Source organism: Peromyscus californicus, unplaced genomic scaffold (assembly GCF_007827085.1).
Source record: "Peromyscus californicus insignis strain IS unplaced genomic scaffold, ASM782708v3 Scaffold_4__1_contigs__length_199733344, whole genome shotgun sequence".
NCBI classification, from domain to species: Eukaryota; Metazoa; Chordata; class Mammalia; order Rodentia; family Cricetidae; genus Peromyscus; species Peromyscus californicus.
Window position 1 is genome coordinate 112338887 of NW_026294562.1, and position 16013 is coordinate 112354899.

A 16013-nucleotide genomic window follows, 5' to 3' on the forward strand; every position below is an offset into this window, starting at 1 on the left:
ACTTAAAATACAATTTCTCAGTTTATATAGAAACATTTTAATAATGACAAGGCACATTGGCTAAAGACTATAATTTTTTTAACCACAGAAAACATTTACAGTACAAAGCTTTTAATCTCTCTTTGATGAACTCTGATTCCTGGTTATTACTGAATATGCTATATAATACAAATATTCTTGGCATACATAATCTTATGGATTAAAGAGTATTTCTTCCTTAACTTACCTGACTGAAGCATCAGATCAGAAAGTTACAAATGAACAATAAGTAGTTCAGTTTCTAAGTGAGTCCAGATGGTAACAAGAATTCATACATAATTCTTTTTGGATGTTTAAATAAAACAAACTTTACATTTTATTAAACCACCAGATATAACCACTTGGATATAATTTTATTAGCAAAAAAAAATGATATAGATAATAAAAATGAAAGGAAAAAGGAGAATGCACCTCAAACCAGAATACCATAACATGTTTTGTGGAAGCTGCATTTTATTTGAAAATCCACCCATTTGCTAACATACATTTTAATATTGTAAACAAAAATAGAATCTGCAGAGACAATGCAACAAGTATGCTTAACTCATGTACAGAATTGCTTTCCTACAATGAACTGTCCTTCTTAAGGCCCCTCTCAACCCAAGCGTTAAGATGTATTTACAGAAAGCACCGATCAACAGTGCAGTTTAATTCTTCATTAACTAAACTCTTGGCTAGACACTGAATTTAAAGATACTATCTCCCCTTATTTAAAAGGTACATGATCATAACAATGGCACACGCCAAATAAAAAGTTAAAGGACTTTTGTTCCCCTCCCTTCCCCATAACATCTCCTAAAGTTTTACTGAAAAGAAGGAAAGTCTTGAAGTGAAAGCAATTCCTCACATTCATTTTGGAAAGGCCCTAATGTCAAATGGAAAATAATGACATGCCAAGCACAAAGCAGTAAAGATCCTTCCCAATGCACTAATGCTGAATTTTAAATGTAGTGCTTTTCCTAGTCAGTGAACTGTTCCCTTGCAAAATCCTAGGCACAGAATTGACTATAAGGATTAATGCATTTATAATGCTTCCCTAAATCCCATAGAGACTGAGAATTCTGAAGAGATTCAGACCTATGGTTTTGCCTTAAAATATTTAGTGCTCCGTATGTCAGCTGAAAAGCATTCTGAATCAGATTCATTCTTGTGGATAAAATCAAACATACTGTGAACATCCATACTCATTTTTATTAAGGAGGTTTGATATAATATTAATGTTATGTAAAACTGATAATCATAAATAAATACAAATACTTAAGGAATGTCTACTGCAAACTGAATATAAATTTTTAAAAAAAGAAAAGTTAACTTCAATTATGGTTTCTGTATTTGTGAGGACTGGAGAAAAGAAATATAACGCATAATTAAAAATTATGATTTTGATCCCCCAATGAGTCCTGTTGAATTATGGTGAAGGACACAACTCTTCTCTCCAGGCAGCTTTTTCAAACACAAACTCCACACTTTCCAAGTATGGGCTTTTCTTGGTTGGTTACAGATTATGGGTATTAATAGGAGTTGAAAGAACTGAAGTGTTAGTCACCAAAAAGGCAGATCTTAGTCTTAACTCATGGCAATCCTTGGCTTTATAAATGGTATTGACAACGCTCTCCTATAAACTAGTCCCATCCCTGCCGTGGCCTTCATGGGTTACTGGAGCGCTCTAATGGAGGAAAGAGTTTCAGAGACATCAGTCTGGATTTTGCTGGAAGTAAGGAGTCACCACGTGCGAACTTGTGTTCTTGGAATAATTCCATTCTCTTCCATCTAGTTACATAAACTGTATCTGGAAAAAAAAAAGTGGTGGTCTAAGTTAATTCACAATATTATAGGATACATTATCACAGATTAAAAACACTTTGTGCCTTTACCATTCAACCAGCCTAAAAATGTTTACATGCTTATCACAGTTCCTGATGGCAAAAAAGTCTCACCAGCTTCCTAAGTGCCAGCACTCGATCCATGGACCATACTGTAGAACTTCTAATTATCTTCCTAACTACTTAAAAGCAGGAAGGAGTGGAGGTGATGGGAGAAGACCAATAAACTATGTTTCCTTAAGTTAAAAAATATTTATCCATAAGCACAAATGCCCCATGTAACTCATTTGGGAAAGCAAAATATAAAATACTTCTTAAATACATACAATTAGAGAATAAAATCAAAAGTAGTGCTGCACTGATTCAATCTTTACTAATATAATTAAAAATCTGAAGTATCTGTAAAGGAACACTCTTCAGTCAGGGGTCACTGGTCACTCAGAAACACCTCACTCATTTCTCTTCAACTGCCAATGTTCAGCTAAAACTGAGGTGTGTGCCAGCCAAATAAAAGTACAGACTGCCAAAGATCTAGATGGGAAATGTAAACTGGGGCTAGAGCATCAAGAACACATTAAACTGTCTTCTAGAAGATATAGGTGGTGTGGATCATATACAGAGATCCTTGTAGTCAAAGCTTAAGTATTCATTTGCCCTTAAAAAACAAGCTATAGCTGGGAGGCAGAGGCAGATGGATCTCTGTGAGTTTGAGGCCAGCCTGGTCTACCGAGTTCCAGGATAGTCAGGATTACACAGACAGGGAGACCCTGTCTCAAAAAAAAAAAACAAAAAACAAAAAAAAAATCAAAACCAAAACACCAAACCAAACCCAAACAAAAAATTTGCATTTATAAGTTACTATCTTAAACAAAAGGAACACATAAAATGCAACTCTCTAATGAAATTACATAAATGAATTTTTATCATTAGCCATAGCTGTTACATTAAGACTAAAGCTACTCCTAACCAAGAATGCACTGTTTAAAAGTGGGGCACTCTCTACAATTCTCTTAGGACTGACCCAAACACCTCATTTTTAACAGTGATATTTGATTACACCCATCAGCTGTGAGCAGTGGATGCTTCTGTGTTAAGATGATCCCCTGATCTCACACATTTAACTATGATAAGCTATGTTCCAAAGGTGTTTTCTTCTTTTGTCCCATCTCGAACTATTTTATTCTTCACGTAAAGAACAGAAGGAGGGGGGTGGGCAGCTGGGGCACAGAGGGAAGCAGACTCCTTTAAATAAAGAAGGAGAAGGGTGCACGGTGTTGAGTGTTGGCAATCTTTGCTTAAGTATTCACGTCCCCATCTCCCCCACACGCAGCAATACCTAAGTGACTTATAAGAAGTCCTCCAGAGAAAGCTCTGCAAAGGGGTCCTTTCCTGCAGCTCTGTGAGGACTGTGCCTGGAGGGGCTGGATGCTGCCGACAGCTGGGGGAAAGAAGACAGAGACAGGGGAGAAAAAGATCTCAGAATGACAGAACATGAGAGCAGAAAGTGTAATGAAGGAAGAGGTGGTTTTTGTTTTGTCACCTTTAATAAATTAAAGGCAGCTTTTGCAGAAAATGGGATTATTTAAAATGCTATTGCATGTCAAGTTAAAAGATATCCAATGGCATGTGTTTTCCAGAAAACAAATGTGTGCCTCTGAAACATGAAATGAAAGTCTTTTATCCATAAAAGCTGATATAAACTGATCTACAGTCAAGACTTTTAGTGGGGGTGGGGGAAGAGAAAGGGAGTGGGGAGTACAGGAGACAGGATGCATAATTGTGATTTAAAAAAAAAAAAAGGTGAAGTTGGCTTCCTATGTCCAGACATCTGTCCAGTTGTCCAAACTGACCTCAGTTCAGATTCCACATTTCCAAATGCAATTATCACTTCCTACCTTCTGCCCTCAGGGCTCTCTCTCTCCTTAAACAGGGCTTACCTCCTGCTTTTCTATCTGGACACCCTGAAACAGATGTAAATACTGTGGGAACTAAGCATAGAAAGCTCAGAGTAAGGTCTCTGCTTGTTCCAGTCTAAGTTTGACTTTCAGCATTTGCCCCATCTTTTAAATTGAAGATGAAGCTGACCACTGCATCAAGCATCATTATCTTTACTTACTCCCAGAGAAAAGACAGTTTTTCTGAACAATTAAGATGTTACTCTGTGTGTGCACGCACACCACATCCAAGCATTTTACCAAGCTGCCTTATGAGTATTTTAAACCCAACATAAACTGCTTTTAGTTTGGAAGAAACTTTTATCGGTTTCTCCCTTACTACAGGATCATAGAACTTGCAAGCACAGGACCATTATGAGAAGAACTGGTTTTAGGGATGTTCAGTTAAGTATTAAATTAAAACTGACTAATTAAAACAACTTCCATTCGTATTTCCAACACTTAAAGTATATAAAGAATTTTAAGTCACAAAAAATGTCTTTGCTGCTTAAAAAATTATTTCATCTCTTTTTAAGTTTTGCTTTTATGTTTGTTTCTTTGTTTTTGTTTTAAAAAGCACCATAAAGAATGACTGGCCAATGAATTTCTGCAAATACTACCTCACCAGTATAAGCAATTTGCCATTTAGGGCACTATGACCAACTTACAAATTTGAAAATCATCCTTTGTTGTTTTGGCCATCAAGATTTTCCCAACCCATGTACTGTTTTAGAAATACACATTCAAAGACAGTAAGAAGAGATGGTGGGAAGGATAATGAACTTGCACAGGCTGCTATAGATGGGAGGATGGGGCAACATGTCTGTTCGGACTCGAGCTCTTGATACCGGTCACTCTAAGCACCACTCTAGGGGCAGAGGAAAGTGAAACCTAACTGGAAAGATGCCCCAACCTTCTCCCGGGAGCCTCCCAGAATGGATGACTATCCAGAAAAGCATGATTTCAAATACTCATTAATCACTGAGATAAAAGGTGCACACATTCATGCTTATTTCCATTCTTAACTTCTCTTACAAACATTTTCCTTTTCATTTCAAGTTAAAACAAACCTGCTCCTTGTATACTGCATCTAAATGGCAACTTTCCTATGAAAGCCCCACACTAAAGTGTCTTTTTAAATCATGTTTTCATGGAGGCAGCAGTTTAAAGAGCTGATAGCACCAGGAGGAAATGTCCCTGAAGAATACAAAAGAGACACTACCATTCTCAATACATGAGCATGCTACCGGAGTCTTAAGAGTTTTACAATGTTGAAAGGAGGTTTCAATTTCCCTTGGGGAAAAAGTACTAGGTCTTATCACAAACTCCTTCCAGTCTTTTAAAGTGGTAAGACATGCATGCACTGGTGAATCTTATGTGTATACTCAGGAAAAATAAATATTTGAGGCCATCAATGATTCAGTATCTATCTCTACACCAAGTTTCTTAGCACTCTCCCCATAAACCAGGCAAAACCACATCCCAGAGTAGTCTGGCTGCTACACTACTCCAGGGCCTGGGCCATCCAAGTGGCCATAAGCACCTACTCCCATCTCTTCCCATCACTAGCAGAAAGCGCAGATAAAGCCTTCACTGGTGGGAAAGCAGTCAGATGGAGGGGTAAGGAAGAACAAGAACAGGACATGCTGCCTACAGTACTGCTCAAGGAAAGCACCAAGAAGAAAAGGGATGGTGGGGCAAGGACACTCCAGAGAGTTAAGATGCAGTGGGACTCTAAGTCTGAAGAAGCTGCCCAAGAGAAAGTGCTGACCCTTTTATTCATCATTCTTTGAGTAAATTAAAGAACCTAGTTTCAAGGAGCTAAGGAACACACACCAAAAAAGCATAGTTAATATATTGGAGAAAGGAATTTTTAAAAACTCAACTTGTCAGAATTCATCACAAAATCAAATTTACAAGCTGGCATAAAATAATACCATTACAGAAAGGTGTAACAAACAGAATTCTAACAGAAAATGCCCTGGCCCTCTTTTCCAAATGGCATTCTCTATCCTGGAATAAAGTGCTGAAGAGTTAGCACAGCGACAGTCAATTCAAATCAAAGTGATTTATCTCATTACTAAAAGCCACCTTGCTGTTCCAACACAGACACATTTAGTCTTTTTTCTCTTTCGTTTATAGGAAAATGAAACAGTGCAAGGAGCAGCATATGAACAAAAATTCTAAGATTTCTAAGTAATTGATGACGACAACTCTTAACCGAGATTCCTCTACCACTCGAATCAATCTTGAAAATACGTGAGTGGTGGGATGGCTCAGCAGGTCAAAAACATTGCTGCCAAGGCTGAAAACCGTGTTTGTCCCCAGAATCCATGTAAAGGTGGAGGGTGAGCCCATGCCACAGGCTGGCCACAAGGTTATCCTCTGACCTCCATATACCTGGCACAGCACAACCCCCATTCCCACGCACACATACGTAACAATACATTTTAGTAAAAATATAACATTTCCAGAAAGCGCTTTACTTCAAAGTAGAGTTGTCTGGTTTTCTTTCCTTTCTTGGTTATAGAATGCTTAGTAGAGAAAGAATAGTGAAATCATAATTTAACAAAAGACAAAGAAATACTTTAAAATATATTTCAAAATATACTTTAAATATACTTCAAGGAGCTGACAAGTTAAACTCTTAAAACTGCAGGTTAGAACAAGAAAATAACAGCAGGCTCGAAGGGCCAGGCTTGTAAAACCCAGCTACCCACTCAGAATCACACAAGGACACATAGTGGGACTCTGTCTCAGAAATCCACAAACTAACTTGAAAAGGGGTTTGAAGAGCATGGCTCAGTGACAGAAGGAGAGCCTGGGTTCAATCTCCAGCACCACAAAAAGTTTATGAGAACAAAATTTAATACTAAGACACTAGCAGCTTTGTACCTAAAGTTCTTAAGGAAAATCTGGGTTCAGTGCCACTGCTTGTAATCAACGGTAGAGGCAAGAAGATCAGAAATTCAAAGGCAAACATGGGTACAAAATGAACTCTAGGTCAGGGAAGGCTACTGTGAGACCCCCTTCACTAAAACAAAGCAAACGAACAAATAGATATATATAACTAAGAAAACAGCTTACTCATATCCTTACATTTAGATTCTCCAGTCACTACAAAGACTGGATAGTAAGTCTCAATGCTATACACCCACTCTGACTTTTCCATAAAAAACAAAGACAGGAACTCAAGAGAAAACTGGGTGTAGTTTCTTGGCTTGGAATGACTCACCAGGGATTTATAGAAAGATGAAGTGAACTGAATTCTGGCTCATTCATAAAATGGGGTTTGGAATACCAAAGCCCCGTACTTGTACCCATGTTTATGGTTGTCATAAAGTGGTCATCAACACTCTGCATACTGCCTGGCATAAACCACTAGTTCAAATATGAGTTCATTCATCCCTAGCACCGACCATCAAACACTGACCTATGCTTATGCAAGGCTCCCATCAAGTCACTGCATCTGTATGTCTCTTGGTCTTATGTTAGATTTGTAGCACTCCATCTCTCTCAGAAAAGCTCACTCTATGATTCATCATTCACTTGTACTTCCAAATGGCACTCACCTTTACGTTCCTCAGGCGAAGGCAACATTATTTTACTTCTCTTGTTCAGTAATCAGCAGTGACTTACATATTATGACCATTCTAAAATGTATTAAAATGTTTTGTCGATAAAACACTTTGTATAAAATGGCCTCCAAATTCAGATAAGAGGAAATTAGAACTTCTCTAATTTGAAAATTTACCAGCCTAATTTTTTATTTTTGACATCTAATATGTTTACTAATGTAGATATTAATTCAACCTACAGAATTATGGAGGGTATATGCTGGTTACTATCTGAATGTATGACACCTCTCACCTCTCTCTCTCTCTCTCTCTCTCTCTCTCACACACACACACACACACACACACACACACACACACACACACACACACACACACACCAAAAAAACCCACGAGAATATGAAGGGCAGAGAGACCATGAACCCATTGTCCTATAACATCATTTGTCTAGTTCATGAAGTTGGAACCTTCAAAACCTCTAAAAGAGTCTGCATTTTGATACTAATAATTACATCCATTCCCTGTGTCTCCCTGTTCCTTCCTTCCTTCCTTCCTGAGTGCTAGGTAAGTTTTATACCACAGAGCTGTACCCTCAGCCCATGTACAAAGCCTAAAAGCAAAGTGTTATTGCTTCCTTTCAGACACTTACTTAACTGATGTCAGACTTGCAAATACAACATCAAAACCCATAAGCCATTTTGCTCCTTTTAGGCATATCCTCCTTAAGCAAAACTAGCAGTACTCCCAAAACAAAAACAAATGACAACAATAAAAAAGCAGCAGCAGCAGCTTAGTTAACAAAGGAACCAACAAAACTTTTATAATATTCTTATTTTTAAAGTTTTTCACCCATTCAATTTTGTGTATCAACAAAGGATGAACCAGCACGAGTTACTCATTAAGAAGAGATGAGACTAGGGCAAGCACAACAACCTTTGCCACCATCAAAAGTTTAAACAACCTCTAAAACCATTATCATGTCAATACTCATTGAAAGAAAACTGACACCAGGGTAACTGTCTTCATACTTAATTGACATATTACCTACACATGGCAAACAATCAATTTACAAACTATTCGTCATCAATGAACATTCTAATTTATATAAAACATTAGTAAAATGTATTTAAAGTACAAGTTCAAGAAGGATATAATTAACAGACTCTGGAACAAACACAGAAAGATAGAAAAAAATAAAACCCGAGGATCCAGCATTTTCTGCATAAACATCTGGGAAAATGCAAATGTTAGATATAAAACAAAGATCTTCATACACCTCTTTAAGTGTAGTAAGCGAAACTCTCTAGAAGGTACTGAATGATGAACATGCACCCAAACAAAGGAAAGGAGTGGAAGTTGGCTAGGAAGTAGCTCAGTAGCATATGTGAGGACACGGATCAATGACTTCATTACCTAAAAAGTACTACGTATGAAACGGTCTCCTATCCATCATGGTCTGTCTATCAAATAGAGACCAGATTCAAAGTAAATATACACATCTTTATAACCCTGTGTGTCCTAATAAGTCTACTAAGTATGTGTATTAGAAAAGGACTACACGCTATCAAACATTCTGTTTTCAAATAAGCTTCAAAATTACAGTCTACTAACCTTTTGACATTGGACACCATTTAGGAAATCAAGGAGTATATTAACAATTCTATGTAATGAGCAGAGCCACACATAAGGATAAGCCACCCTTCACTTCGTAAGACATTTATCTCACAGCTCTACAATAAACATAATCCAGACTGCTCTAATATGCCTCTCCCTCTGAGAAAGGATAAAATTAAGAAGACATTTAGAGTAACCATCAGAACAGGGAGAGCATTAGAAGCATTTTACAAAGTAAGTCTCTCCTTTAAAGAACTTAAGTCAGCACAGCCTTTCCAGGGGCTCTTCCCTACTGTTTTGGTTTGCTTTAGTATAACTCTCAGTGACAAAAAGTTACCTAATGAAAAAAATAACAGCCAAACTTTCTGTAGGCTTTCTAAGAGTCTGCAAACATCCCAAGAGCAACACTTAGAGCAAACCCCAAGCCATCAGCTATAGGCTGATGCTCTGAGGCAATGGGTTTGAGGGTCTAAATGCAAGATTAAAATAAACAAGGTTTCTCAGCTTTGGAACAACCACAAGCATGAAGTTATAAGAAGTTCCCACTATATTACCTGTAATCTACTTGTCACTTTCCTGCAATTAATCAATATTCTGAAAAGTTCTTGTATCAGGAAGATATAAAGCAAGTAATATCCATGACAAAAGGGAGAGTTTGATTAACTTCTCTCTGGAGTTGCATGACAGAAACTATTAGTGTTACAGAGCCCTTCCAAATCAGACAACAGTTATGCATATCATTAATACCTGTGCTCCTGATACAGGGCCAAAGGGATTTGGTGGTCTCATGACAGGCTGGCTGTATATTAAGGTTGGTTGTGTCATTACAGGCACACTTCCCATCTGAGGAGGCTAAAAAAAAAGAGAATAATATGAAGTTAAGAAATACTGGCCGGGCGGTGGTGGCGCACGCCTTTAATCCCAGCACTCGGGAGGCAGAGCCAGGCGGATCTCTGTGAGTTCGAGGCCAGCCTGGGCTACCAAGTGAGTCCCAGGAAAGGCGCAAAGCTGCACAGAGAAACCCTGTCTCGAAAAACCAAAAAAAAAAAAAAAAAAAAAAAAGAAATACTGGCTCACATATTTATTGCTGTGGAAGAAGTAAACAAGAAAGCTAGCAGGAGTGAAAGGTGAACAGTACCTCTGCTCTGACTAAAAGGACAAATTATTCTGCATTCAAGGAAGACTGCTATTTACAAATTTCCTAGTACTACTTTCATATAAAGTCTTTAAAAAAGTACCAAATAAAGCCTTTTTCTATCCAATAGATTTGCCAATCTTAAAAACTTTATTGTAGTATAACAAAGAAATATTGACAAAAAGAAAACAAGTAGGAAGAGGAAAGAGAGGAGGAGGTGATGGTGGAGGAAAAAATCTTCAAGTATCCAGATTTTTCCAGTTCTATATACAGAGAAAACTGCAGGTTCTATGTCTAAACATAATGTATTTCAGAGGAAGCCCATTGCCTTTGTAATCAAATCAAGTTTTATGCCACTATGCAAATGATCATAAATGGCTGATTCTGTGTGTGTGTGTGTGTGTGTGTGTGTGTGTGTGTGTGTGTGTGTGTGTGCGTGTGCATATGTGTAGGTGAGCATGCACATTCATGTATGTATAGGTACAAGCACAGACGTGGAGACCAGAGGTTAAGCACATGTCACTGAGGATCACAGAGTACAGAGTGTGAGGATGGTGAGATGGTAACTGGTTCAAAGACTGGTTTTGTACTCCAACAATCATGGTCAGAGGAAAGTCATCCCAGCCCACTAAATTTACCCTTATACAAGTCTACAGTATTAAGGTGGTATCATCTCACCAAATCATACCAAAATAGCTTGGAGTTAACACTAACAGTTAAATGAATTTGTAATGAAAAACAACATGCACAGCAAAGTTATAAGGGGAAAAAAACCAATATCTATTTTACAACTATTCTAAAAAATATTTATGGAAGCAATGGCTAGGTTTTGGGTCCAGTAGTATCTACAAGGCACTCTAAAAAAAAAAAAAAAATCTAAGGATATAATAAATCACGTTAGGAATAAATTACTCTATTTCCCAAACGTTGTATTTAGAAACATACTTACAATTCCATATCCTATCATGCCTGTTGGTGTAGTAGCAGGATAGGCCATTACAGGGGGTGCCTGACATGGCAAAAAGAAAAAGTAAACAAGGAAATGTTAATTCCTACATGGCATGAGTTTAAAGGATTGTCAGATTTCTATTTAGAACAAATTGCTAAGACAGCTATGATTAAGTGACATTTGTGGTTACTGGTAACTGTCAATTAATATACTCAATGAGAAATAAAATCTCAAAATTAGCAGAAAATCGATTTGTTAGGGGAAAAAACACTTAAACTTAGACTCAACAGTAGTCTAAGATCACAACCTATTTTACAGCTTTCAAAGATCTTTCCACAGAGCACCTGCCTGCTTTGTTTGAGACCCTGGATTCTATCCCCAGCTCCACCAAGATAAGCAAACAAATAAAAAAGTCTCCAGGTATTTAAAAATACCCAAAGATCCAAAATTTAAAGCCTATCATTCTCATAAAAATATTTGAGTTCCAGGACAGCCAAGGCTACACATTCTGTCTCAAAAAACAAATAAACAAACAACAACAAAATGTTTATCAATTGAAAGATAATATGGACTGTTTCTTAGTGTATTTCTTTAGTACTGGAAGGAAAAAAAGAAGAAAAAAAAAAAAAACAAAGATTCCACATCAGTTAGTAACCTGATATTCAAAAAATCAGTTTCTCAGGATCTTGTTCATGGTTGTCAAAGAACCATAGGAAGATCTCAAAGTGCCTCCGAGTGACTATTCCTATTATCACAACATTCATGTAAGTAACTGTATGTTAGCTTACTAATTTGTTCTACAACTATTCATTACTTAAAAGGAACAATCAAGTTCTAAGTTTGTATTTTAATGAGGTCTTCTTGTTCTACTTCTTTAACTGATGACTTGTAAATATACAATCTAGAAACAAACTGTTTTAGATATGGCTGCTGTCTTAACAATATTCCCTGTATCCCTCTCTTAAAAGACTAAAACTGAAAACAGGTGAAAGACCAATAACATAGTTAAAATATGCTTGAAAACATGAAGTTATACAGCAATTTGAACATATGCATGAAGTTAAATGAAGCATAACTTTAAAAAATAACACTAACAAGTGAAGTTTAGTATTTAGGTGAGCATGTAGGGCGTATTGGTCTCTCCCTACTTCAAAACCAAGATCTACAAGAGCAGTAAGACAAACTGCCAAGTACAGCAGAAGCCTGTAAGATTACATGCAACTGTTATTTCAAACATTACCACAATCAACATTTCCCTTCATTCAAAAGTGATCAAGTGCATGGTGGCAGCACAGATACACACACAGACACCCAGCCATCTGGCAGCAAATGGCGGAATATTAAGCAAGAAAGAAAAACTGTATTTCCCATGCCACCATCAGAATCAATTCTGCAACACACCCATGAAAATCAGTAGATGCTAGGAAGAATTTCTGGCACACTGAAAATCGGATGTGAAAACAAGGACTAGCTGGAAGGTTATGAGATTCTGCTGCAGCGGTGGTTAATAGCATGCCAATTTATTGCCAAATAAAAAAGAAAAAGAAAAAGAAAAAAAGAAGAAGGGCTAGTTTTTGGTCACTTACGTATTGTGGAAAATGCATGCCATTCTGTTTTTCCCAGGGAGAACAATTACATAATGCAATAACACTGGATTAGAGCAAGTACTTACACAACAAAATACACAGAGAGCATTTTAGTTTACATGTACATTCACTACCTAAAATTCCGGGTATTTCTATATCTAATGAAAGAACATCTATTATCAAACACTATCAAGGTTGACAAGGGGAACAGACTTTTAGCTACCTCCCACTATAGACACAATGATTTACTAATTACAAACGTCATTAAAACATAAAATATACCAGTGGTATCAGTAAGGAAAATTCAAGTTCATTCTCAAATAGGGTAACATCATATATTTACCACCAGGGTGGGGATTACCAATGTAAAGAGTTTGTGGCATAACAAATATTTTAATAAAATAAATGAATTTGTTTTAAAATTAAAAATTAAAAACCTTGACAGTGTTTAAAGAATTAATTAAAAGGTTAGAAATGTAAAGTAACACCATAAGCAGCAGTTTATTCTTAGTGAATCACATCACAGGTTTCACATGTTAGCCATCAAAAAAATAAACTACAAAATACACACAAATATTTTAAACAAATATCTTAAGAGATGACACACACTACCATATACAACACATTGTTATCTCGTCAACTTACATACAAATGCTAGATGGTTAGGTGTTTATTACATTCTAGCAGTCAATATTAAGGCAAATGCTATTCAAAGCTTTCAGTATTTCATAAAGATTAATACTGACTTAACATTAAATAAGCAAACACCTACTGTGCTTTAATATTCGATGTTGTACTTAGAATATTGTACATACATTATTAATGCATAATCCCATCTGCAGCCATGAGGCCCACTAACCTAACACCCCCATCAGTTCTAGTCACTGAGGCATATTATAATGGAAAAACACTGGATTCAGAATCAGGTTTCAAGTGTTTTTTTCATTTGGGGATTTTAAAATGAAGCACAGATAACACTGTACTTCAAAGTGATATATGTACTCAAACTCTCCTGAGAGAACACTATACTCTTAGGATATACTTACTATAAGTCATGTGCATATGCTTGTGTTTGTATGTAAAACCTAAACTATGAACCAGACATGGTGTTAGACACCTATAATTCCAGCACTTGAAAGGTCATGGGAGAAAGACGGTGCATTTGAAGCTGTTTTGAACTACTTAGTAAATTCAGAGCCAGTTTAATCTATATATCAAAACTTTGCACATACTCACACCTGCCCCCTCAAAAAAAAAAACCAAAAAAACCAAAAAACAAAAATAAAACAAAGTTAAACTCGAATTAATTTTATAACATCTAAAGCTATTAACTCTTTAAAAGTAGTCAAAATTTACCAGTACACAGATTTAACCTCAGCCCACAATTTTAACATATACGCAACCCAAAGTAAACAGGGCAATGTCCTGTAAGGAATTTAATACAAGAAAGCTACTATTGTTAAGCACAACGGAGCTTTCTAACAGCAATTAGGGAGGCTATAATATATAGCACCTAAGTAATCAAAACCCTGCCAACATCCTACTAAAAGAAAACCACATTTCAAAGTGTTCCAACAGAAAGGATATGCATTTCCCTAGCTGAGGGAGAGGAGACTTGGTAGATTAAGATAAAACAGGCCAAAGACAGGAAAATAGCCACAAGCTATTCTGGGCCTATGATGTCTTACAGTAATAAAAAACATCAATAGAACCTCTTTAGTATTGGATGCTACTTAACTAGCAAACACTGTTAATCGATTCACCTGCTTGCTGTTAGTGAACTTTATAATCCCCAAATTCGATACTCACAGTACTTTCTAAGTTATTCATGTACATGTACAGAGGCATAAAATATTGAATCACACAATAGTTCACTCCCCAGTAAGATGGAATAAACTAGATGTTCTGCTTCCAAGTGCTGGGATTAGAGGCCATGTACCAGTATGTCTGGCTTAGAATGAGGCTTTTTAGAATGTGAAAATGGTTCAGTTTTCACTAACTCAGTGATTGGGGCAACTTCAATCAAATATTAAATGGTCACAAATAATGAAAATCAACTCCATAAACTATATAATATTAACAAAACCCAAGAAAATTGTTTACCTACAATGAGGTCTAAAGGGTATAAGGTTTTCAGATTCTAGACAAATAATAAATTTGAGAGTGACAACACAGTGTACCCTGTCTATAGCTTCTAGGCCACATGCTAAGGATGCATCCCATTACTCAAGAACTCTGTAAGGCTGCTGTACTTTTTAAGAACTGTGTTCGTATTCTTGTCTCTAATGTGAGAGAAAATAGCTCCTACCACAACCACACTTATTAAATGATGTCTAGCCTGGAGTAGTCTTTAAATACATGTTAAGTATTAAAATCTGCCTGACAAAGACAGTAAACCAGCTTTAAAGAAAACATGAAGTACTTAATAAAACTCAGTCAGAATCTTCCCATTTATGTCTATCACGTTCATGTCTGTTACACTTTCAGTTCAGATATCCATGTATTAATTAATATCAGAAGCTTCCTCAACTCACCATTGTTGCAGCATTCCAGGCAGTTGTTGGTGCAACCTTTGGTTGCCAGTTAGATCCTCCTGTTAACTTCTTTTCACCTGGTTGACTCCAACTGACATCACTTTAAAAAAACATAAACATACAATGTTTCTGCACTACAGGAACACACTGAACATTAGAGTAGCAAACTGACGTCTCTATACATACTTCTGAAGTGAAAGTCACATCAGCGTTAACACAGAAACATGATGTTTAAACAATAGAAACAAGACACTTACTTCTTAGTGGTTCCATTTCCAATGCCAAGATCTAGGAAAAGAGAAAAGTATTTAAAAACTAGAATCATTTTAATAAACAAGCTTAAGGACAACTGAAGAATCAAAGGACTACTTACTGCCCACAAGGTTGGCTAAAGATGAGTCCAAGTCATCAGACACTAATTTGTTAGGTGGAAGTTTGGCAATAGGAAGACTCTGGTTCTGAGAGGCCACTGTTGGTTTGAGAAGTCCACCTAGTTCATCAAAGCCTTAAAGTTACAAACAGACGAAATGGGATGCGTAAGGAACTTCATGGCTGCAGCTTTCTAAAGGAGCTCCCCTTTCTCCTTGTTTACTCACTGCAAGTTTCCCCACAACACGGGAAATGCCTCATGTGCAAAGAGGAGAGATCTGCCATCTTCAAGCGAACTCTGACAGAAATAATTGTGCAATCTAATGACAAAATTATATCCAGGTTAAAGGAGATGATTTTTTTTTAAAGTTACAAAAGGGAAGGAGACAGAATGTAAATCTCTCCCTACCCCAGCCAATTGTTCTCAACACTCAATCCTAATCACTCAGTCCCTT

General features: G+C 36.8%; 1 protein-coding gene across 12 annotated transcripts in view; it reads right to left on the reverse strand.

The window, feature by feature from the left end:
- Positions 1-373: 373 nt before the first annotated feature.
- Picalm (phosphatidylinositol binding clathrin assembly protein) overlaps positions 374-16013 on the reverse strand; it is a 92940-nt gene continuing 77300 nt past the window's right edge. For 3 of the 12 annotated variants that reach the window (XM_052762225.1, XM_052762220.1, XM_052762229.1), the window contains 8 exons: positions 15563-15694; positions 15447-15477; positions 15190-15289; positions 12656-12679; positions 11070-11129; positions 9733-9837; positions 3199-3300; positions 374-1828 (listed from right to left, as the gene is read on the reverse strand). In XM_052762225.1, coding sequence (XP_052618185.1) covers positions 3208-3300; positions 9733-9837; positions 11070-11129; positions 12656-12679; positions 15190-15289; positions 15447-15477; positions 15563-15694 — 545 coding nt within the window. In that variant the 3' untranslated portion in view covers positions 374-1828; positions 3199-3207. The remainder of the gene's footprint in view (positions 1829-3198; positions 3301-9732; positions 9838-11069; positions 11130-12655; positions 12680-15189; positions 15290-15446; positions 15478-15562; positions 15695-16013) is intronic. The other 9 variants (XM_052762230.1, XM_052762227.1, XM_052762221.1 and 6 more) reach the window with 4 other exon arrangements.